Source organism: Pithys albifrons, chromosome 1 (genome assembly GCF_047495875.1).
Source record: "Pithys albifrons albifrons isolate INPA30051 chromosome 1, PitAlb_v1, whole genome shotgun sequence".
NCBI classification, from domain to species: domain Eukaryota; kingdom Metazoa; phylum Chordata; class Aves; order Passeriformes; family Thamnophilidae; genus Pithys; species Pithys albifrons.
In genome coordinates this window covers 24,554,356-24,579,728 of record NC_092458.1, presented here as the reverse complement: position 1 = coordinate 24,579,728, position 25,373 = coordinate 24,554,356, and the positions used below count along the sequence as shown (strand labels likewise).

The following is a 25,373-nucleotide window of genomic DNA, read 5'->3' as shown; positions in this document are numbered from 1 at the left end:
CTTCCCACCGTTCCTGCTCCTCTTCCTCCGGCCTCGGCGGGGCCGTTAGCGGCCGTGGCCCGCGCCTGCTCCGCGGCGACGGCGGCGGCGTGGGGGGGAGGCGCCCCGGGGTCGCCGCCCCTTGTCCCGCATCCCGCCGCGCTCCCCGCATCCCGCCGCGCTCCCCGCATCCCGCCGCGCTCCCCGCATCCCGCCGCGCTCCCCGCATCCCGCCGCGCTCCCCGCATCCCGCCGCGCTCCCCGCATCCCGCCGCGCTCCCCGCATCTCGCCGCGCTCCCCGCATCTCGCCGCGCTCCCCGCATCTCGCCGCGCTCCCCGCATCCTTCCCGGCTCCCCGCATCCTTCCCGGCTCCCCGCATCCTTCCCGGCTCCCCGCATCCTTCCCGGCTCCCCGCATCCCTCCCGGCTCCCCGCATCCCGCTGCACTCTCCGCATCCTGCCCGGCTCCCCGCATCCCTGGGGTTTTGGGGAGCCGCGGCGCTGCCTCTCCCGCCCGACTGCCCGGGTGTGTGTCTGTGCGTCTGTCCGGGTGTCCGTGCCTCCGTGTGTCCGTCTGTCCGTGTGTGTGTGTGTGTGTGTGTGTGTGTGTCTAGAACGTATCGCGGGCGTTTCGCGGGGGTTTCTCCTCCCTGACAGCGGCGGGGATGGAGCTGGAGCTGCCCTTTAAACAGGGGAAAGGGGAAGAAAGAAATAAAAAAAATCCAAAACGCAGGGCTTTCTCGTGTTGAGCTGGTTTCCCTGCCGCAGGCTTCCAGCGGGAGAGCGAGCCAAGCCAAACAGACGGGCATGAGAAAGGGCAGAAATGGGCGCTTTTGCACATGGGTTGGATTTTGATCCCTCGGCAAGTGAGAGCGGGACCCCCCTTTGCCTCCCCGAGCTTTTGGCAGGTGTCCGACACCTTCGCGGCGTCTTCTGCTAACTTTATGAAGAAGTCCCGGTGTGACTTTCCCTGACTTGCAGTGTCTGTGATTTTGGCACACTGTCTTTTAATTGTGGTTTAGCAAGGAAAAAAAGCCCCGAGCGAAACACCTAAGCATATTCTGCAGCGTTGCTGGGAACGGCTTTCAACCATTTCCAAGGTGCAGAGTCGTGGTCTACTTAAAAGTGTGGCTGTGTGGCAGCAGCAAAAAGCAGCAGGAAAATTTAATGTATTGCACAAGTAAGGGAAACAGATTTACTTTGGCTGGACAGGGGAATTTGCTTTTCGAGCAAGTTGCTGCACTGGAGGAGGGAGAAGATTGAGTAGTGAGAGAAAGAAACAGAGTAAGAATGAGTAAGAAGGGTATGGAATAGGAGTTTAGTGAGAAGACTACTCATGTGTCTAGACCAGACTTGTGGGAAGAAATGCATCCTCATAATCCATGTATAAGAATAAATGTAGGTATGCCTTTCTAATAAAGGGCTCAATTTCAGTCATTTCAGTCATAGTAGCCTATTTTTACAAATATGATGATGTTGATGTTAAGGTAATTAAAAAGCTCCAATCAGTTGTTGCACAGCCGCTCTTGTTCACTTGACATTGTCTTTAGAGAATTTAACATTTAGAACACAGTGTGAATATGTTGCTGTATCCTTAGAGTGGTAAGAATGTGTAAGTTTGTCAGTGTGGCTTGCAGCATCTTGAGGTACTAGAAGAGTTTGAATACTTGAGGAATTTCTATTTTTAATTCTGATTGTGGTTGCATTCCCTCACAGGTAGTAGGTTATATGAGTTTATAAGCTTTGTCAGTGATGTCATATATTGGTATGATAGGATTGATTCATGCTGTACAAGTTGTGAAAGCTGTGGCCATGGTCTGATTTGATTCATTCGTGAAGAAGATACAGGAGTTTTTTTTCTCTATGGATTTCCTTGGCATTCCTAAATAAAGGCAGTTTGAGATTCACAGAGTTTGAACGGATATGTGATTGAAGCCCTTCAAGAGAATTGAATAGTTTATACTGATACATTTCCTTCTGTTGGTACAGTCTATTACTTAAACTTATCCCAGCAACACTTCTGTCGTTTTAAAAGTGAATTTTTCTCAAATGGAACACGAATTTCTTTTTGTCTTTTCAAATTTCTGATGCTCATTTTTCTTCCCATGCGTTCTGCTGCTTGAGTGTAGTGTGAGAGGTACATTTAAGGTCCCTAGCAAGTCTTGCTTTGGTGTTTTGTTTTGGTTTGTTTTTTTTTTTAATTCCTCTTTTGTGGACTCCCTAGAAGAGTTCATTGGCCATTTGTGTTTATGGATAACGTGTTGGAAAGTGTTGTCTTGCAGTCTTCCTTTTGCTGAGTGCAATGCCTGTTTAAACCCTGGATTAAAAAAAAAGCAACAACCTAAACCAAAAAACCAAACTTGCTTTAAAGCAAGACAAGGATGAAAGGGGCTTGTGAGATCCAGTCCCACTGATCTTAAGCTACAGTCCCAGTGCCAGTCTGCAGAAGACAGTAACTGAGCACAGGAGAGGAACAACCAGCTTAGATAGTGGGCCTTTAGACCAAGGTGGCAGCTCAAAATTAAACAATTAGTTGAGAAGAAAGGAGGGGAGGATGTTGCAAGCTCTGTCCTTTAGTGCCTTACCTTCTACCAGTTTGTGTCAAGTTAAACATGGTAAGACAGTTTAAAAATAATAATCAGGAAGCAGGGAAGTAGCTGGGAATATCCTCTCCATGTCCCAGATGTGGGCATAGATGTTTCACTACAGCTGCAGGAAGGAAGTTGTGGAGAGGGATTAGAGCTGAAGTTGTGCATTGTTGCTGCTGAGTTGAAGGTGGCTGCAGTAAGACAGTGCAGTGTATATTCCAGAGAGTTTGCTGCAGAAAAAAACTTGATATAAGCAGCAGCTTGTGTGAATGGCAGTGGTGCAAAGAGAACAGATCAGCATATGACAAAATAAAGTGAAAGATGAAGGTAGAGGACACTGTTTTCCTCTTACCTTGCATGTACGTGAGGGGGAACTGGGGTAAGGATGGAGCTGAGGCACTGAAGAGTATTCTGGCTTTGTGCTTCTGTGGAGAAGGAGCAGCAAGCAGTTCTTTATGGACCTGTCACAAGGAGAAAGAAGATTGATGCTGGAGTATTCCAGATAGACATGACTGCTTTTGTACCCAGTCTTAGTTAAGGAGTTTGGGGGGGGGGAAATGTATCATAAACAGCTTTGCCTAACAGCAAAAAGCAAAACTGAAATCCTTTGTGGGTTCAAGCTGTAAATCAAAGTCTTGAGGAACAGTGACACTGCTGTACAGTCTCTGTGCTATAGAAATAGAACTTGTCAAAGCTATCTGGTATCTGAACAGATACAAGAGCAGCGAAAACTGCATATGGACCAGCCAAAAAAACTTAAACATTGATTTCAGACTAAACACTGATGTGTGACTTCTCTTTTCTTGTGCCTAGCTGGGTCCTCAGCACCCATGTATTGCTGAGGAATGAGTAAGACTGAAAAGGTTGTCAAATTTTTTTGTTGGTTTATTTTTCACTTAGGAAATCTGTGAACCAGAGCAAAAGAATGACATGGCAGGAAAAAAAAATCTGCATTTAGTCTCAAAGAGACTCTTGCTGTTGAGAAGGGGCAAAAATAACTTCAGAGTTTCTTTTGCAAGTATGTGTGATTTTCAGGCTTTTTGTAGGCTCATCCTTTCCCAGTGTAATTATTGCATTCTGTATTGACACATGGATTGAGGACAGCTTTCAGTTTATATTTGAGCATGTGTGGGGTTTGTTTGGAGTTGTGTTTATTTGGTTGGTTTGTGTTGGGGGGCAGGAGGGGAGGCACATGACATACAAACAACAGCCTGCTGGGTTTTAGGTTGAAGGAAGCCATAGTAATGCCATAACCCCATGGAAAGTAAAATGTTTTGAAGATAAATGTCTAACATGAGGATGTTTTTTTACAACTAATTCTTTTTATAAAAGCCCTTTTTAATTGGCCAGCTGACTGAAAGCCTATTGAGACTATTTTGATACCTCTCTTACCTACCCATCTGCTCACAAGATAGGTGCAAATAAAGTGAGGTTAAGACTTGGGCTGGGTTCGATCCCTGGCTGTAATTTTTGGAGTTATGTCTTAGTGCTGGATGTCGGGAAAATTTCTCTTTAAACATGGAAGTTAGATAGGTCAGTGAAAGTAGGAATTCTGTTTTTTCTAAAGCTTGATGTAGTCTCTGCTAGCATCCTAGAAACTCAGGGTGTAAGTGATGGGTGAAATAATCACAGACTTGAAGGGAGATGTCATTAGAGCAGTGCAGTAGGATGCTGGAGTTCTGGTTCCATTGTCATTCTTTCTACTCTTAGACAAGCAACTTCCTTTTTGCTTTTTACTAATATCTAAAATAGCAAACTAGGATACTTCACATGAGTATCAGAAGAAGACTAATGCTGGAAGGTGATGTGGGAGAAAGCTTACTACTTGAAAATAACATTATAGAGAGTATTTTCACATGTACTGCTTGTTTGTCATACCCTGCTGTCAGAACTGATCTATAGCACACCACCATTTACTTCAATGCTGATGTTTTGACCCTGACTTAAATCAAAATGTGATCCAGAAAGAATGACCTCAATCAAACTGAAAACACTCTAGCAGCTGAAGTAGTGTATGAAATCATGAACAGTTTGAGGAAAACACAGTGAATAAAGATTGACCATGCCATCTCACTGGGGTTTTGAAATGTAAATGTGGGAGGGCTGATTAGGTTTGCATTGTGGCTTTGCTCTTGTGAATGAAAAATATTAACCATGTGCTCGAATTGAAAGGTCTCATACTTGTTTACAAAATTGTTGGACTAAATTAAAGGAAAAACTGTCATGCAATGGACAGGAAGTTGAGACATACTCTCCATGACCTTCAGTGGAATCTCAAAGTGTGTGCTGTTCCCTCCTCTGCACCTCTTTCTCTCTCTCTGCTGTCCAGTTATATTGCACATGTGCAGCAGACTGGGGTACCCTCACCTGCAGAGGTCGATTGAAGGATGGTGTGATCCCTTCAGGGCTTTGAACTGTAACCTCTTGAAGGAACTTGCTGTGTATTTTGTGTAGCACCAACGTGATGAAGCCCCTCCAGAGTTTGCAGAAGTCTGCAGGCTTTGCATTCTTTAAAGCTTTCAGTTGAGATTTTTGTGAACAATTGCCAGTATTGCAGGATGGATTGCTCTGAGTCACTTGGATGCATTTGTGCATCTTAAAATTTTACCTCTTTGCAGTACCATTTGGACACTTGCTGGGTGTTGCTTTATTTCAAAACCTGCCCAGTTTTGCTCTGCTTAAAGTTAAGCTTGTTATCGTTCCATGCTTTGATTTACTGAGCTTGTGAGTTCAAAGCATCTCTTCAAGCAGTACACTTGGAAAATTACCTGTGAGTCTTATTACAGTGAATGGTGGATGTTGTGGTTCATGTATAACCAGCAGTAAAAGTTGTGTGACTGAAGCACAGGCTGGAACCAGTTTGGTTTGTTCCTGTGTTTGTGGGTTCGGCAAGAATAGAAGTCTATAATAACCTATTTTATTTCTCTTGCTGGTGCCTTCTGTCCAGTGTAGCACCTTTGACTTTGTCTGTCTACAGCATGAACTTACCTGGGTATAATGAGATCAAGAAAGTGTCTTTTTTTCTCTAAAACACAGCATTGGAATTAAATTTGCACTCTTCATGGTTATACATGGGGGTACTCAGAGCTGGACTGGGCAATACCATGAGCAGCCTGCTGGGCTGCAGCCTCTGGAGTCATTTCCAGCCTGCATTACCCTGCAGTTCCAAACGCTGAGCACAGTCGGTCCTTACGATGGAAGCAACTGATCTGATCCATTCGTCCTGGGGGAGTCACCAAAATTGAGTTTAAACTGCATTATTCCAAAAATAATGTCTGTTTTTTTAAAAAAATGTGTTAGTATTTTCATAGAATCATAGAGTCGATTGGGTTGGAAAAGACCTCAGAGATCATCAAGTCCAACCCTTGGTCCAACTCCAGTCTATTTACCAGATCATGGCACTCAGTGCCACACCCAATCTCAGTTTAAAAACCTCCAGGGATGGTGGATCCACCACTTCTCTGGGCAGCCCATTCCAATGCCTAATTACTCTGTCTGGAAAGAGTTTTTTTCTGATCTCCAACTTAAATTTCCCCTGGCAGAGCTTGAGCCTGAGCCCCCTTGTCCTATTGCTGAGTGCCTGGGAGAAGAGACCAACCCCCACCTGGCTAGAACTTCCCTTCAGGTAGTTCTAGACAGTGATGAGCTCACCTCTCAGCCTCCTCTTCTCCAGGCTAAACAACCCCAGCTCCCTCAGCCTCTCCCCACAGGACTTGTGCTCAAGTCCCTTCACCAGCCTTGTTGCTCTTCTCTGGACTCACTCCAGCTCCTCAATATCCTTTCTGAACTGAGGGGCCCAGAACTGAACACAACACTCAAGGTGTGGCCTCACCAACGCAGAGTACAGGGGAAGGATCACTGCCCTGGTCCTGCTGGCCACGCTATTTTTGGTCCAGGCCAGGATCCCATTGGCCTTCTTGGCCACCTGGGCACACTTTTAGCATAGGTAATTATTTTTTAATTATTAATACCAAGAATTTCTTCCTGCATAGGGAGAAACCAAAGGAACCAGTGACAATTAAGAGTTAAACAGGAGATGTTTTTATCTTTCTAGTCATAATACAGGCAAGGCATAACCCTGTGTTAGATATGGGTTTGTTAGACATGGCTGAACATTTTAACATGTGATGCAGGATTGTTGTGTATTTCTGTTTACTTAACTGTCTACATGGAATAATTAGTGATTTACTGACTGCAGCAAGGATGTGATGCAGAATTTGCCTCTAGCATTTTTGAAATATGGTTTTAACATTTTCTGATAAACAGCCTTGGATAACTTTTGCTCTGGAATATTAAAGGGACTAAACCAGTCTGGGATGTAATGGGGAAATAGCAAACAGCTGAAGGATTGTAATGTAATTGAAATCTCTGAAAAGGAGACAAAAAATTGGGGAGTTTTACGCTAGTTTGAGATGATCCTGCTACACTTACCAGAATTATTTTCTCACTAAGACTATCACAGATGCATTTTTGATATCTCTCCTCCTACTGTCTGGCATGCACAGCAGCAGAGAACCATCTGAGGACAGGAGTTTTGCTGTCCTTATTGAGCCGAGGTACCTGAGTGAAATTTAGTGGAAGGGGTGTACAGGAAATGAAACTTTATATGTAATGGGTACTTCTCTCTGTGTCCTCTACGTAAAGTTCCAAAATATTATTTAATAGAACTGTTCAGCTGACTGTAATTCAACATGCTTAGGTTTCTTTAAGTTACTTGATCAGTGGATCCTTTAACTATTCTTCATAAAGCTGTTTGTCTTAGCCATATCTTAAGTGGTATCTGAGGGTTTTTTGATTGAATACTTAGATATATGTCAGACTGGACGTATTTGGTGTAATAGATTGTGCACTGACTTTGAAAAGTTACTTGCACTTAAAAAAATCCCAAACAACTCTTAGCTGTAGGATTTTTTTCTTTAAAGTTGTTTAAATGAGGAAGCACAGCTAATGGTGATATTAAATAGATTACATCACCATTGAGGGAGTGATGATAGGAGGAAAATTGTAGACAAGCATAGTACCAATTTAAATAATTTGAAGCACTTATTTCCACTAAATCTCTTATATATCTGTTGTTCATCAACTTGATAGAATGGAGTCCTTATAGAGGAGAGTGGTAGTGAAGAAAAAATGGGTGAGAAGTTCTAAGAGAGAAGGTTTTTAAAGAGAAAATTTTAACTTTTGCAAACTGAAAGCTTTCTCGTTTCCTTGCAGGCATACTTTCTTGGGAATATGTCAAGTAGTTTCCTGAGTGTGAAATTGGTTGGCTTCAGCATCATTTGATGTCACTGGCTTATGAAATTTCTTTATTTTTGTAACAGATAAGCTGCAGATTAAAAATGTCTGGCTCAGGCTGAAGATGATAGAAGATAATGATATTGAGATATAGTAAAGAAACCAGCTATTTGTCATGGCATCTGCTTCCACTAGGGGATTTTTGGGTCCCCTGTTTGAAATGATATGTTAAGTGAATGTCTATGTTGAATGAATTATGAATGTTAAATGAATTTACAAACTGGTTATCTGAAGCTTGTAAGTAAATACAAACTAATCTGGAAATATGGAGGTCTTAAAGAATCAATGATTTACACCAGACTACTGTACAAATATATACAGGTGGAGTTTTTAGATAATGATAAAAACTATCCAAGCAACTAGATAAACTGCAGGGTGTTTGGTTTTGGTTTATTCCCAGCAGTGGTTTGTGCTCTCCCTCAGAGGGCTGGCCCCAAGGAGCTCCTCCTGGCTCTATTCTGGGACCTGTCCTGCTTTGTATCTGTCACTGATCTGGAGTTGGAATGTTCTAAGGCTCAAGGACAGGTCTGCATTTCAGAGAGATCTAAGCAGGACAGAACAATGAGCTGACAGGGCCTTCATGAAATCCAAAAGGACAAATGGAAAGCTCTTCCCACGGAACAGAATAACCAACACCTTTGAGGGATACAACCTGGAAATGAGTCAGCAGTGTACCCTGGCAACATACAGGAGTGTAGCCACTGAACTGAGCAAAGTGATTATTCCTGTTTACTCAGCACTTAACAGACCACACCTAAACCACTGTGTCCAGTTTTGCTCTCTGCCATCCCACTGGAAGGCCGCAAGGATGATCAGCAGGCGCGTGACCTGGGAATGGAGGCCGAGGGACTTACGGAGAGGAGGCTTTGGAGGATCCTGTGGCAGTCGGCCAGTATCGAGCGAGTTTATGGAGGAAATGGAGCCACACTCTGCTCACAGAGAGGCATGTCAGGAGCTGGAGAGACAGTGGCTGTAAAGTGAAACAGGAAAAATTTATTTTGTGCCAGGAGATGCTGTTCTGTGATGGTCCAAGTCAGAAAGGCAGTCAGACACTACAATAGCATTGAAAATTGTATTTATTAGAAGTAGCACTATAAAGAGAGAATAGCATAGATAACAGGTCTGTTTTGATGCTGGGAACCTTGAGTTGTGCAGCATCACACAGCCCTTCAGTCCACGTGGAACATACTGTGCAGACCCTGTCCATAGAACGGGTTACCCCATGTTGATCCATAGAGCTATTGCTGGATTTTCTAGCAAGAAAACAACTCTCTTCATAACACTTGCTGTAAAACAGAAGGATGCTCATGTGGGAACTTCCATCCACACTTCTAGATAAAGACAAGGCCACCCAGGTGGCATTGCTGGTACGGAGTGGGAGCTGCCTGCAGGCTCCTCTGTTCCAGAGAGCTGGCTGAGCTCACCCTGCAGCCAGGGCGTATGAGCAGCACAGGCCTGACAGCCAGCCCAGACATGCAGCACAGCATGGGTGTGGGGCTGCTTGGGTCGGCTCTTGCATGGATCACTGACTCCCCCAGCTGTTAGGGGCTTCTGGTCAGGATCACTGTCATGTTCTGGCTTGGCAAAATGAGACTGCATTGCACCATGAGGACGGTCAGGCACTGAAGCAGGTTCGCTAGAGAGGTGGTGGAATCTCTGACCTTGTAGATTTTCAAGGCCCACCTGAATGACAGCCTAAACATCATTCAAATTCAGCAGTCACTGTACTTCAACAGAAGGTGGAGGTGGATGACATCCTAAGGTCCTTTCCACTCTCAGTTGCTCTGTCTCTGCATCTTGTGTCTCCCTTTTGGTCTTAAAGTTTGGTTGGAGGTTGCAGTAACTTTGTCACAACTGATGGGAATATGTGTAAGACAAGAAAATTCTGAGTTCCTGTGTAACTCCATGGTGAAGTCAATTCTGTCATAATAGTAATTTGGATATAGTTTAGGGAGGAGCAGAATTGTAATTGGATCCAGAAAGCTTCATGTGTTGCTACATCACTGAAGAAATGTGATCATAGACTAAAAACCAGACCGTGTCAACCATTCCTTAATTGTATGGTTGTGGATCATGTAGGCTTTAGTTTTTCCCTAGTATTTTGTTCTTCTGAAAAATTTGTAAGAGGATTACTTGTATCCTGTATTTCATCTAAGGGCAATACAGCTGTTAGTTTCCATCTTTGCTAGCTGCTGGTAGGTAATATGACAATAAATAGAGTTGTGGTTGACATGTATTACACAAGATGTATTAAAGTAATACTTAACAATCTATGCAACTCATATGTCTGAGGAAATACTGAGAGATAATAGAATCATAGAATTGATTGGGTTGGAAAAGACCTCCGAGATCATCAAGTCCAACCCTTGGTCCAACTCCAGTCCATTTGCTAGATCATGGCACTCAGTGCCACAGCCAATCCCAGTTTAAAAACCTCCAGGGATGGTGAATCCACCACCTCTGGGCAGCCCATTCCAATGCCTGATTACTGTCTCTGGAAAGAATTTTTTTCTCATCTCCAGCTTAAATTTCCCCTGGCAGAGCTTGAGCCTGTGCCCCCTTGTCCTGTTGCTGAGTGCCTGGGAGAAGAGACCAACTCCCACCTGGCTAGAACTTCCCTTCAGGTAGTTCTAGACAGTGATGAGGTCACCCCTGAGCCTCCTCTTCTCCAGGCTAAACAACCCCATCTCCCTCTGCCTCTCCCCACAGGACTTGAGCTCCAGTTCCTTCACCAGCCTTGTTGCTCTTCTCTGGATGTGGATATTTAATCTTGTGAAGTTTGGCCATTCCTTTCTTGCGTTAGGGCATATGGAGTGCTTGGTCCCTGTTGGAAACCATTTACTTCTTGTGTGTTTGCTTTGGTGTTCTGGACTTGTGTGTAACTTCAGTGTGTGGAACCAGCAATGCGCAGTCTAAGGGTACCAAAAGTTACCATTATCTAGTGTGTAATTGAAAGCACTGAGACTGCTCTTGCCCTCTAAGTTGTCACTCCTAAGTATAAGAAGATAAGGAGGGTGTGTATGTGTTGAACTTCTGTTATGAGACAGATGCTTTTATGGTGTGATAGACCTTGCCAGTTCCCTTCGTGTAGCTTTAACTAGATCATGATGTGCCCAAATAGCTTTGGCTGAACCCTATCTTCCAAAAAAAAAAAAGATGAATAAATTCTGTAGTCTTGGAAAAACCTGATGGTCATTGTCATTGACAGAGACTGAATCTTCACAGGTGAATTCACCCTTCCAATCAGTACTACTCAATATCATTATCTCATGGAGAAAAGACTGAAATGAAAATTTGGTCAGCGTTTCGGTGCTTGATGAGTCCCATGAATTTTTCCATTGATTAAACTGGATTTCTTTAGAGAAAAAGATTAGAATAAGGAACTCAGATTTAATGTATAATTTATTTATTTAGCATTATTTATTGTGAAAAAAAATCTAATGCTGAAGGGCCTTTTAATCTAGCAAAGATGTACCTGTTTAGGTTCAGACAGTACTAGGCATGTCAAAGTAGAAGCGAGAGGTATTTTTGAGTGAAGGTATTTGGCCATTGTCGTAGTTAGAGGTCAACTTAGTGATGTAGAGTGGTTGCAATCTTCAGAGTAGAGTTGGATGTCTCTGCAAAACATATTCTGTAACTAAGCATAAGCGTTTGGAATTACTGGGTGAAATCATGATCAGTATTGCACAGGGTATTAAACCAGATCATCACAGCTGTTTGTAAAAGTCTGACCAGGAAAGATTGTTTATTTACTTCTGAGGGGTAACAGCTTCCAAGGTACTGTAGGTAGCTAAATTCAGTTCTGCAAGCATTTAGTTTTCCTGTGTCTAGTTGCTCCTTTAATTTCTTACTAATGTTTTTGAAGTTCTTCCAACAAACTGCAATTCCCCTGTTTTGCTTCGTTTTTCCTGCCCTCTATTTTATCTTTCAGAACTTTCTGCAGTTGTTCTTTCTGCTCTGTCTTTATCAGACATTGCGTTTCCCAGCTGGTCTGTGCTCCTACATGGCAGCTCACCAGGCTGCTTTGCTAAGCAATCAATAAGTGGCATTGCTACCACATCATTAACACCAGGGCTTTAACATCAGGCTTTTTCTGTCTTTTCCCAGCCTTCGATTGTTGTATTTATAGACTTGCTATGGGAGCTGAATAAGCATTATCTTGTCACTCTTTTACTTGTCCTCCAGGCTTAGTAGCTGTTTCCAGTGTACTCTTGAGTATTGCCACATGGGCACAGGGAGGGTGGAGATCCTGTGCTCATCCCTCCCAATGATTCTTCTCTCCAGTAATTTAGTATTAACTAAGTTGCAAGTGTTATGCAACAAAATCTAAATTAAAGTGTTGTCCAAGTACCCTTGTTTTTTGGGAACTCTGGAAATCTCTTCTTCCTTCCTCTTTTCTACAGTGTGAAGAGCAATGCTTGCTCTCAGTATATGTCTATTAGGTCATTAATCATCCTGGATGTACCTTTTAGGTAGGTCCTGTCACTGTGTCAGCACAGTCCATTTTTTTCTGCAAGTGAGGGCCTGTGCAGTGGTTCACTTCATAAGAGTGTAAGTTTGGAAGGCTGACATTAGTGGTAATAGTTAAAATTATTGTCATTTAATGCATTGTTCTCCTGAGTCTGCAGAAGCTGACTGCCATTTCTTGCAAGTTAGGTATTAAATGTGTGTAAATATGCCAGAAAGGTTAGAATCCCAGCAAGGGTGTTATCTTTGCACACATCAGTTTGCAGTGCTACAAGAGCAGTAAAACTTACTGCCACAATGAAAAGTTCTGATCTACAACTTCAGAACTTAAGTCAGATAAAGCTCTGAGTAGTTCAGAGTGGCTGCTCTTTTCCTCTTCTCATTGCAGGACAGGGTGTCTTGTTTCTGAGGATAGTTCCAATTAGCCCTATGACTGTATCAGCTCAATAACAATAACTTTATAGGAGTATAACCTAATTTAACACATTGAAATTTAAAATATTAGCAACTGCCATTATCTGAAGGAATACAAAAACTATACTTTGTATGGCCCAAAGCCAGAACAAAGGATGCTATTTGCAGATGCTTGTTTTCTCTTTAACTTCCTTTTGATTTTTTTCTCTCTCTTTCAGTGATTTATGAGAAGTTTCCATGAGTGTCAGAAGTATTGTTCTCTTTGGCTTAAAAATAGCATGCACTGAAGTTTTCCTCCAGATGAATTACTTCTCCTTTCTTGTTTAATTATTTTTTAAATTTATTTAAAAATAAGTTTTCTCATTCATACCCCCTGTGAATGTAATGGATTATTATTTCCTGAGAAGTGTTTTGGAGCCAGAAAATAAATGACTATGGAGGAACAAATGAAATTGTTGAAATGTTTAAAAGTAAAGCACCAACTTCAAGCAAGTGTTTTTTCAAAGGTATTTTAAAGCATTTGACAAGTTTTAAAAGTAGTATTTTTGTTTATTTTCGAGTGAAGTTTTGTAATCTTTGTTGCTATTATCTGAAATAGACTGTTTTGGTCAACGGCATATAGATTTTAAACTTTTATTACAAAAAATTAGATGAAAATGAAAGTCGCTTTAGCTGAAGCGTGGGAAAATGCAAATTCTGTGAGGTGGAAATACAGGCTGAGTACAGAATAAGCATCTGAAAATAAAGGTATTTGAATAATATGTGATTTTTGTGTGTGTGTGTGTCAATCTAAAGTGATCTAACCCAATTTTGTTAGGAAAATAACTAAATAAAAAGCAGATTGTCAGATGTAGTACATGTTACTTTCAGTGAGCTTTTCTGTTTCTATGTGTGTTTGTGTAATAAATTGCAAGGGTGTATCTATCATAGAACAGATCCAATCAATGCTAACTCTGTAGAAGGAACCTTCAGGTGGCTGCAGTGCCTTCTGAAGCGTGAAACAAACTCTGTGAGCCAGATGTGGGAGGGAGCAGAGGTTCAGGATGGAGACCTGCCTTCTTCCTTTCTCATACTAAGCAGTGGCTTCATTGTTTGGGGCCTGTGTTCTCAATCAGGATCGTGCTGTCACTTTCTGTTTCGTGTCTGCTTAAAAAATGAATTGGTGGCTGAATTCCTAAAAATCTGTGTCATTCTTAACTGGAGGGAAAGAGGGTGGGTGGCTGAACACCGTGTGAGGGCTCTTCTTAGTGGGGAAGGCCCTTGCTGTGTAAGGAAGCTTGTCTTTTTCTAAGTCAGAAATGACACACAAGTAAGTTAGCCAAAGATTATATGCATAGTGGTGGTCCCGTGGTGTACAGGAGAGCACTCTGGACTCTGAATCCCAAGGACCTGAGTTTAAGTCTCAGTGGGACCGTCCCCTGGCAGTTCAATGCCTCCCTGCCATCCCATCCCGTCAGATCTCGGATGCTCAGCAGGGTCAGCCCCGGTTAGTACCGGGTGCTGTGACAGTCCCGAGGACTTCCCTGTCACTGTCCAAGCTCGCTCGGCCGTGGCAGATGGACCTCAGGACTTAAACGGTGGGGCCAGTTCTGTGCATGCTGTGCCTCACGTAAAAAATCCACTGTGCAGGCTGGAAGGGCACACCCACGTGGGGAGAGCCCTGCCCAAATCTGCATTTGCGAAGCCTGGCCATACATGTGCATACTTAGTTGTCTGTCAGTGTATACACTCAATTTGTGCTGTTGTGTGCATTAAAATACAAATTATTTGACTTCCCCCCCCCGCCCCGGCCACTGTGAAATACAGGGTAGTGTGCTCAGGTGTTGCAGTGCAAGATGTACTCTGTCTGTTGAGCTTGTATTAATTTGGCTTAGGCTGGTGCATATGAACTTGAGTAGGTATTGTGTAAAGTGATGAATTTTTTTTAATCAGTAGTACAAAATGAGGGTTTTGATGAAAATTCTGTCTTTTTGATATTTAGCTTAATGTATTGCTTTTTCATTTCACATGCTGATTAAAGTGAATTGTCTAGGAATGGTTCTATTTCAAATATTTAGTATGTGAAGAGAAAATAAAAATTTGGCCAGTTGACTTTTGAGGGGTGGTCATTAGAGGTTTTAATAAAGAAGAAAGAATAGATGTGTTTCTACATAAAAAGACTTCAAAGTGAGATATTTTTCTATGGGATCTTTGGTATTTTGTGTGTATTTTCTGCCTTTGTTGTGATGGGTCTTCCTGAGGTCTCATGGGAAAATTTATTAATTTCTCTTTTTTTCTGGAGTATTGGAGAACAAACAAGTGAATAGTCTGTGTAAGTGCAAGAGGATTTAGCTGGAAAGCAAACCTGCTGGCTGGTGATTCTCTGTTGCCTGACATTCACTGGCTCATAAGAGAATGACCTTTTACATTTCCAGTGAGCAGTCACCTGTTGGGATGTGGGCAGAAATTCAGGCTGAAGCTGCACTGGCTCTTCCATCTTGGAGAACTGATCTTTCTTCAGACAAATTTATTGTGTTGAATACTGAACTGGGGTGTGTTTCTTGAGCTTGCCAGAATTCTGTATTCCTGAAGCTAATTAAAATGTTTGGTTGCATTACAGTGTAATTCTGTTTATCTGTGGGGTATTTTGGTTTTCATGGTGTAATTTTCCATCCATAATGATGTTATTTTATCATTCTGTATTCACGTGCCTGTATTTCATATGCTGCTCAGATTTCCATTGTTCAGGATGATTGAAATTGTGTGACTGTGCATAAGCAGTTAACTCATAGTCAAAGCTTTAAAAATAACTCACCCAGCTGTGCTGTTTAGCCAGTAGTGGTATAAATTCAGTAATTACAATTACACAGACAGAAGCGAGTGGCATTTAGCACATTGTAATTGGCTCATGTGGTTATTGATACCTTGGAGTGAGCTTAGTCATTAAGACAAAGGGTTGGAAACTGGACTTTAAAAAAACCTTACTGTAAATTAGGAATTATTTAAATAATCGATCTGGCCCTATTTTAGTAAGTTAGGGCTCTATTTTCAGAATTTGTAGAACATTCATAGACTGGGTGATACAGGTTTGTGTAAGTGCAGCTTACAAGAAAATTAGAAAACTGGTTTAGGCGAGAATTAGGGAAGTAAACAGTTCTTACAGGCATGTAAGAGAATATATGATTAACATAAAAATAACTGAATGCACTGTCACTGAGCAGCTGTTCCCAGACCTAAGTTGTATTTTAGAATAGTGTTTTTATAAGCATATATGCCAGAATCTACATTCCTATTAAAATGAAGGAATGGACAGTGGCTAAATGAATGGAGTTTGCAAAGCCACCTTAAAAGTCAGATCTTGGTCAGAGTAGACCTCCTAACCTGTGAGCCATGGAGAATTTTCTTTATTGTTACGCACCAGGAGTCCTGGCATGGTCACTGGTCTCGCATTACATGCAGATTTATCCTGTTGTGTGTAATTCAGTTACATCTAAAGACTGACATTGGCTAAAGTGATTTTGTTAGAGTTCCCATTTACTCTGGCTATGTGTAGGATTTTAAAACTTTCTTCTTGTTACTTGATGTTTTACAGGTCTGTACTTCTCTTGTTTTAACCTCAAATGCAAAAGGCCTGGACAATCTAAGTGGAACTGTATTCGAGGAAGGTTTGGCTGCAGCCTTGTGAGAGGATGCTGCTTAAGCTTTGAGGGATTTGGGTGAATTCAGTATCTCTTTGGGCTGCTGTTGGTTTAATTTTTGTGGTGTCAGGCACTGTGATGCAGTTGGAAAGGGCAGGGGGAAGCATTCAGGAATCTACTGGTAATGACTAGATGGTGCTTTTGCTGTTCCAGAAAGCCGTGGTTTGGGGACTAAAGGCTTGGCTGTGATGGTGGGGTTTGTTTTGCCATTTTTAACGAGATTGGAAAGCTTGGAAAATGCTCCCAGTGGAACAGGATGTTCTGGAGCAAGTGGCTGGACCTACATTTGTGGTTTTTTTCTGATGTCTTTTATGGGCTGTTCATAGTAAAGCTGACTTAGTCAAAGAAGTTGCATTTTAAAGGCTGTAAATTGAAAGAAGTGGAAAACGAAACTTACAATATTTTTAGCATTTGCTTACATATCTTCTGTTAATAGTGACCTACTGTCTGAAAAGAGGAAACCAAGTATTTACAAGCTAGAAGCTGGAAAAATTTGACCCTGAAATCACTTACTATACTACTAGCGAGAGTCACAGAAATTGTGTCTCACAAATTCTCACAAATCTGTTACATTTGCTTCTCGTAGGAACTTGAAAGGATAGAGATTTTCTGCCGAGAGGGATTTGTGTTTACCTCTTGGAAGAAAGTCTTCTGTTCAGCCTAGGTGAGGAGGAGAGGAGGCTGTGATTCTTCTGGCCTTGAAATCTGCGGATATGAATATTTATCCTTCTTTGGTTCCTGAACATGCTAGCAACATTTCAAGTTTGACTAATAGCTGTAGTAATCACCCTTCAGGGCTTCAGTTGCCTGTAGGGTCAGGAAGAAATTATTTTCCTAATGCGTAATTTGGCTTCTTGGCTGCTGATTTGTGCAGTGGCAGATCACGCTGTGACAGCTGAAATGCTGCCTACCCCAAATGTTGCATCGTGCCCCTCAGGTAGGAGGTGCCAGTCATGTGGCAGGGGTGAATGTGGTGGTATGGGCAGCAGTTGCTGTTTTGCTTTAACTTACTCTTCCAGATATTAAAGTATTTGCTACAGAATTAGTCTGGTAATGGATCATGATGGTATCAGCTTAAGCTTTGGGAAGAAGTTTTTCCCAGGTGAAATTAAGGCCTTAGCAGAAAACATAGAATCATAGAATCGATTGGGTTGGAAAAGACCTCCGAGATCATCAAGTCCAACCCTTGGTCCAACTCCAGTCCATTTACCAGTTCATGGCACTCAGCGCCACATCCAATCTCAGTTTAAAAACCTCCAGGGATGGGGAATCCACCACCTCTCTGGGCAGCCCATTCCAATGCCTGATTACTGTCTCTGGAAAGAATTTTTTTCTGATCTCCAACTTAAAGTTCCCCTGGCAGAGCTTGAGCCCGTCCCCCTTGTCCTATTGCTGAGTGCCTGGGAGAAGAGACCAACCCCCACCTGGCTAGAACTTCCCTTCAGGTAGTTCTAGACAGGGATGAGGTCACCTCTGAGCCTCCTCTTCTCCAGGCTAAACAACCCCAGCTCCCTCAGCCTCTCCCCATAGGGGTTGTGCTCCAGTCCCTTCACCAGCCTTGTTGCTTTTCTCTGGACCCGCTCCAGCATCTCAATATCTTTCCTGAACTGAAGGGCCCAGAACTGAACACAGTACTCAAGGTGTGGCCTCACCAATGCAGAGTACAGGGAAAGGATCACTGCCCTGGTCCTGCTGGCCACGCTGATTTTGATCCAGGCCAGGATCCCATTGGCCTTCTTGGCCACCTGGGCACACTGTTGGCTCATGTTGAGCTTCCTGTCAATTAGTACCCCCAGGTCCCTTTCTGCCTGGCTGCTCTCCAGCCACTCTGTGCCCAGCCTGTAGCGCTGCAGGGGGTTGTTGTGGCCAAAGTGCAGGACCCGGCACTTGGCCTTATTGAACTTCATCCCATTGGAATCAGCCCATCTCTTCAGTCATCTTCCTCTGTAGCACAGGGAATGGTTCACCTCATAAAGCATGCCCAAATGACCTCATACTTAATTGCTTGCAGAGTCTTTGGGCATTGGTAATAACCTCTTCTCTGTTGGTGACATACATATTCTGTATGTAAAAAGATAGAAAAGGCTATTTTTGAACTTGCTCTGCAGAACTTTGTGAACTTGCTTTGGTCAGATAGCACACATGCAAAAGATGAACAACTGCTTCTAATTCTGGAATGGGCAAATAAATACCCAGAAGGGCACCATCAGCATTTCACTTTGAAAAAGACTTTGTCCTTCCTGTGGTCCACATTGGGCAGTCTGAGAGCTGCTCTTACAGGGTTTTGGGTGATTCTTTATGACTAGTCGGTGGAGCTTTTTGAAAATGTAATTGGCTTTGCCTCATTTGAATGGGGTGACTCGTTGCTTCATCCTGAATTGGGAGTCTGAGAAGCCAGTTGCAAAAACAAGCTTTCATCTCACAAAGGTGTAGGTATTTACTTGCCGTTTCCTTGCTTTGATGAAATAACCAATGAAGCAGAAACACAGGTTTGAAAGTTAGTCTGAACCAAAAGAAAAGGTATAACCACAGCAGCTTCATCTCCATCTCAGCTGAGATGCAACTGCTGTGAAATGGCCACCAGCCAAGCTCTGTGGTGCCTCTGACTTCACCTGGCACTCACTGTCATCTGCTCTCTGAAAACATCTCTTAAATGATGTAGTGATGAATGCCACTTCTATTTAACAGTGTCATCTGCTCAAAACGTTCTGTAACATCTGTTCCTTTGTTCATAAGTTGTCACAAAGATGAAATAACTGGAGTGGCTGAGAAAGTGTTTGGGGTTTACAGAAGGGCTGCCTGAATTCAAACTGCTTGGGTAGAAAGCTTGGCCTGATTCCCGTGAGCTTCTGTGTGTGTTATCCTTGTGGAGGAGATGTTGCTGTTTTCTGCTCTTTGTACTGATAGTGCATCATATTTAAAACAGAGAAAAAAGGCTCAGGAAAATATTAAGAATTCGTCCATAGCTAAAATACCCTTTTATGCTTTGCTGGTTGTTGTTAGGTCGTTAATATAAACAGCTGTTTTCAAATAATTTTTTTTGTTTTTTCCTGATGCTACAGTCAAGTGCTGTGTGTTCTTTGTTTGCAAAGCAGAGATCTGGAAAACAACAGAATGCCAGAAACCCAACCTCAGAAATGCAGTTGCTTTTGCCTCTTAGGAAGGTGCACTTGTATTGAAAAAAATGGGGTGGGAGGGGTTAAATTGTGATTGTTAAATTTGCAATAAATCAAATACATGAGAAAACATACTCTTGTCTGTATTTGTCCCCAGGTTAAAAATTGAGAATTTTCCTTCCATATAAGCTAATCTGTAGTTTGGGATTTTTTGCACAGAGGATAAACACGACGTTTCTGTGAAATTGTTTTTAACTGTCCTACTCTGTTTCAGCCTAACATGTCAAAGCTTCCCTTTCTTGTGTCTTGCACTGCAGTTTGCTTACACATTTTTTTGAGTGGATTTAAAACTGAAATTAAACAGTGACTTGAATGTCTTGTATTGTACATACTGTCAGTTGAATTGAGAATTCACTTGTTCTTTGTTGCTAGTATTAAAGTTTAAGCTGGGAGATGTACTTCAGTGATTTAAGGTTTAAAACCCCAAATTTTCATCAACTGTAGGACTTGATTTTATAGCAACTGTTTAAATGCTGTTTTGGTTTGTTTGGGGTTTTTTTCTTAATCTCTTGCACTTTGTTCTGTGTAGTTCTTCAGTATAAATTAGTGACCAAACTCCTGATTGTTGGATCGAGGATGGGTTTTGTTTGTTTTGGAAAACATTAAGGTAATAACAATAAAAATGCAAAAGAAACCCCCTGAGTTATTGCTGACATGAGTGAGTAGGACTACCCATGCCACTGTGTGATACTGCAGGACATGCACATTGTTTACAATCTGAATGCCCCCTTTCCCCTCTGGGGTGGTTTTCACAATCCACCTGAGCTGAGCGGCTTTCTCAGCCTCTGTCACTGAACATCAGGATTCTGAGGTATGGTGGCTTGGAAAATAATTGTATAAAATTTCCTTTTTTGAGGGGTTTTATTTTTTTGTTTCAGGGTTTTTTGTGCACCAAAGTAGACCGTGGAGATGACAGCAGCAATCTTTGTTTTACCTTGACTTTTACTTTGCTCATGTGCAAGCAGGGCTGTGGAGCTTGTACCTTTGAGGAGAAGGTATCAGAATATTTGGGGGAGTCAGAGATGCAGAATGGAATTTACAAACACTTACACATTAAGTAGCATATTGAATTTTGGGTGCTGAGTGAGATGTCACTAAAGCAGACAGTGAGGGAGTGTTTGGTACAAATATGTGTCAAAAGTAACATTTCTCTGTGTGGTAAGTGCCTTTATTCCTGTCTGCCAAAAGTTTTTTTTCCTTACTTTTGCTTTCTGGATGTAATGTCACTTTTTCTTTTAAAACATCATAGAGTGGCAATATTGGTAACCTTTGTAATTATTCTTGTTAGAACAATGAGCTTCAAAGCTGAAGGTTTAAAACTCCCTTTTCAGACTGCAATTCCAAATCCATCTTCCAGAAGTGCACACTGTGCCTCTGTGTGCTGGGAAATCCAACTTTCCCTGTGGAAGTTGTTCCTCTCTGTGGAAAGAGGGGCGTGTCCCCAGTCACTCAGCTTGGTGTGGCTGAATGGTAAAGGCAGTCATGGAAAAAACACGTAGGCTGGAGGAGGAGTTATTTTTAGGGCTTTTTTTTTTTAAATACACTTCTCTAGTTTGAGTTTATTGCTGTATTTTATTCTAAGGACCTGATTTTTGTGTGTCTCAGAGGCTTTGGGGGGGAGTAAGATGTAGAACTGTGAACTTTTCTGTCTTCCTTAAATCATATTCATTCTTGTACACATTATTATATTTTACAGGAAGGGCAATGCCCTTATTTCTTTGCCTTTAAAAGAAAGTAGCATTCCCAGATTTTGAGAGGAATTGAAAAACAATTGACTGGCCAAACATTTAGAGCAAATAAGTGGAGGATTTGAGGATCCTATATGTGCCTGAGGCTTGAATTTTCATAGAGTTTAGTCTTACTAGTACTTCTGAAATACTTCTGAACTTTTCAAAATATAGTATGTTACTTGCAAGATGGGGAGAGTTGTTGACATGCTGAGGATTAGAGAACAATGTCAACAAGGCTTTCCAGATGTACAGTTAAGATCTTTAGTGTATAAATGAAACAGAAATTTTATTTGCAAATGTCTGAACTCTGTGTGGGCTTGGATGTATTAAACTCAAATGTTCAGATAGGCAGCCTGTCATATTTGTTGAAGTATGGAGTAATTTTGGTACTGCCAGACTTTATAGGAACTCTAGGAGTGATTGTCCCCTTTGGAGTTAACCACTTTTATACCAAAAGACTGATTTGCCAAGTGTGGTAGTTCTTAGAGGAAAATTAGTGTAGTAGATTTTTGTTTTGTATTTTGTTACTCCGCACAGTTATTTTGGTTTGTTATATCTCTGTCTGCAGAACAAGGTACAGTGTGTTTTGGATGTTTCAAGTTGCTCTTTGTAATAACAAAATGCTTTTTGTTACATTACTGAGTTTTTTGTTTTCCTTTGCAGCTTTCATCCAATCGGATGGCATCATAGAAATGCTCCATTTTGATGAAGGAGACCTATTGCAGGTACGTAGTCTGAGGAACCCAAACCCTCTGAACTAGCCATGTCTGAGCTTTGGGATAGTTGCTTTTTGAAACTTTTGGGTAAGTGGATTTTTGAAAATAAACACGCACCAAGTTTAAGTCCATAAACCCTTTGGATCTTTTAGAGTTATTGTCAACAGTATTCTTTGGTGTGCCCTGAGGTTCTCGTTCCCTGATCTTTTATGTTGGGAAGCTGGTTGAGTTTACCACAGGTTCTCTCTGGACAGTTTGTCCAGTTCCTTTTTCTCAGAAAAACGTAGGGATACTTTGTGTTCAAGACTTACCTTGATGTAGAGTTGGGATGCATTTGGATGACTCATTTGGAGGAGTTGCAAGTGTTTCAAGATTCCCAAACCTAAAGGCATTTCTTGGCATCAAGTCGCCCCTAGATTTAAAGAAATTCTAATCACTGCAGTGAGGAAATTGCTGTTGCAAATACGTGTTTTTCAGGTATAATGTCGCCATTTCTGTCAGCCTTCTTTTGGTGTGAGTCAAACCAGGCAGAAATGAAGATTTGAGAATATGTGCTGATACTTTGAAATGGTTGTAGTAGTTGGGATGAAATACGTAGCAGTGTGGCTTGACACCAAAGCTACATAATTCTGAAGTTCTACTGACTAGGATTTCATATACATCTTGTGGATTGTATTTATGTTTATAATACCTGTTATTAAAATTACTCAATGGTTTCAGTCCTAGTAGTTGAAAGGGAGGAGAGGAGAAAGAAGAAAGGAATTAACTGTTTAAGTCATTAAGAACACATGGCACGTGACCATGTTTAACTTCATTAGTTCACAGTGCTTGATCTACAATTCCGACCTCCATCTAGTCCAGAAGAATCAACATATGTAAAAGTTCTGTAGTTCTGGGCTTGTGATAGTATAAATTGTTTCAGATTGATGGAGGTGTCTTTTTTTTTCCCCCACCTACTTAAGATGTTTGGGGTTTTTGTTCAGTTGTTTAGGGTTGGTTTTTGCTCTTCACTTTGTGGTGCTTAAATCAAGCATATCTTATTTAGATGTTAATATTATAATTTACAAGAATAAGATCCATCAAAGTGATGTAAACTGGTGGCAGAAAAAGTTTCAGTTAAAAACAACCAACCAAACCACCTGCCCCACCCCCCCAAAGAGAAAAAAATTGAAACAATCCCCCACCCACACAAACAAAACCCCCCAAACCCAACAAGCAAACAAAAAAGTCCTGGGTCCCTCCTTAACCAGTTTTTAGCTGTCATGTGCTAAATGCATTCTCACCGTGGATATCGAATGTGGGCTGATGTTTGGACATGGAGAGCCGTGGAAGTTGCCATGTAGTGGTTACACTCTCAATTTTTGAAGCTCTTGGCTCTTTCAATATTTCTTTAACTTGCACATATCACTGTAAATACAAGGAGAAAAGCCACAAGGCTTAGTTTATTTTCTTTTACAGTCTGTATTAGACCACATTTTGTTCAACAGAAGTGGTTTAATAAAAATGACCGACACATCACTAGCTCAGTGTTTAAGATGAAGATAATGTAGCCAAATTCACTTATCTATTTTTTTAATGAATTCAAACTAATCTTTTAAGCCAAAAATACCTATCTGAGTAAAACTAGTTCGTTTTAATCAGAATGATAGCATACACTGTTTTTTCTGGCTTACAAATTATTTGGGTTTTTTTATGGAGATTTTAATATGGTGACCTCTTGTGACTACTTACTGTAATTAAAAAAACAATCAAAGCAAATACACTGTTGTAAAAACACTTATGTCTTGTGAACAGCAGTTACTTGGGCTTTCCTTAAGTTTTCAGAAGTATGAAAGCTTTTTCCTTGTTTTAAAGAGTTGCTTTCCAAATAAGGCAAATCAAATGCCAAGCCTTGACTAATTTTATCCTTAGGGATTCCTGCCACCGTCTTATAGTTTGTGTCATCCCTCTTGATGCTGGGGGTTTTTTGTGCTTATTTGGAATGCATACTGTTGGTGAAACACTCCTTATGTGTTTCAGTCATATTTTAGGACTTTTGTTGTAAAAAATAAATGAATTGTATTGAAAAATTAGGTTTGACCAGACTGACTGAAAACAGTTATTTATGAAAAAGCAGAAATCTTTAAATATTTAAGTAGAAAAGCATTGTGTTTGGTAAAAATAAACTGACAATGGAACTTTGATAAGTTCATGCGAGTGGCTGACAGTAGCAAAGTAGAGACTGTACTTTTTGGGTGTGGACTCACCGTTTGTGGTTCAGAAAGTGCTACACTGTGTGCTTTTACCTTTTCTGTTCCCAGAGCAAAAGTGAAAATTCTGCTCTTCAGTGAACATGTTCAGATTAAAGGTTTATATCTAAATAAATATGCGCAACTTCTGCACATAGATTAAATGACAATAATGAGAGAATTTTCTTAGTCTGTCTATTCTTCACATGAATCAGTCCTTTTAAGGATTAAGGACTCAAAGTATTAATGTAAATGCAATGTAGGATTTTTTTTTTGCTTCCATAACAGGTGGTTTGTAGATGTGTGTGTAGTTGGTTGGCACTTGAGTCATAGATTTGGTTGATGGGAATGGACACTGGGAGTTCACGTACATTTTTCAGGTCGTGTTGTGTGTGGATTGACTGCCCTTGGCAGGTGCTTGATTCTTTCATTATTACAACCTCTAGAGAGGTGGCTTTCAGATGTTTCCTGAAGTACATGTTTGTATCATGCCTAAGCTAATTTTGCTGCTGCTTTTTTCTCAAATACATATTAAGTTGGGTTTTTTGGTGTGGGTTTTTTTTAACTCTCCATCATGATAATTTTGTACTAAAACCCACCTACAGCTTCTTCACACAAGTTTATAAAAACACTTCTTAATTTTCTTTACTGGATTTTTATTTGTCTATATGCTATTTAAAGTGTAGCATTTGTTTGGGACATTAGTGCTCTGAGAGAGGACAGAGTAGTTCCTTCCCTGTGTGGTTGCACTTATTTTGGTAATTCCAAAGTGAGTTGTAAGGTTTTGACAGCATTTTATTTGCTTATATAGTTTGTATTTCACTGTGCTCTCCAGACACATGGTTTTCTTCAGTGTGCTGCCAGTTCGTTATTCCATTTCCAGTTTTAGATTTGAGCTCTCCTTCAGCTGAACTTCTCTTTGTCAGTGTCAGGCCATCTCCTCCAAGTCCTAATTATTTGGACTCTTGTCCAGACCTGAGAGATGCTTCAAGCTCTTGATGATGTCATCTGCAAATATCAGGAGGGCTGAAATAAAGTACAATTTTTGCTTTAAATAATTTGTCCTTTCATGTTAAGCCAACATATTGCCTCACTTTTGGGG

The 25,373-nt window shown here is 41.4% G+C and overlaps 1 protein-coding gene across 1 annotated transcript in view; it reads left to right on the top strand.

The window, feature by feature from the left end:
• TMEM131 (transmembrane protein 131) overlaps positions 1-25,373 on the top strand; it is a 95,973-nt gene that overhangs the window by 329 nt on the left and 70,271 nt on the right. Inside the window, exon 2 of the mRNA XM_071547599.1 lies at positions 21,991-22,052. Coding sequence (XP_071403700.1) covers positions 21,991-22,052 — 62 coding nt within the window. The remainder of the gene's footprint in view (positions 1-21,990; positions 22,053-25,373) is intronic.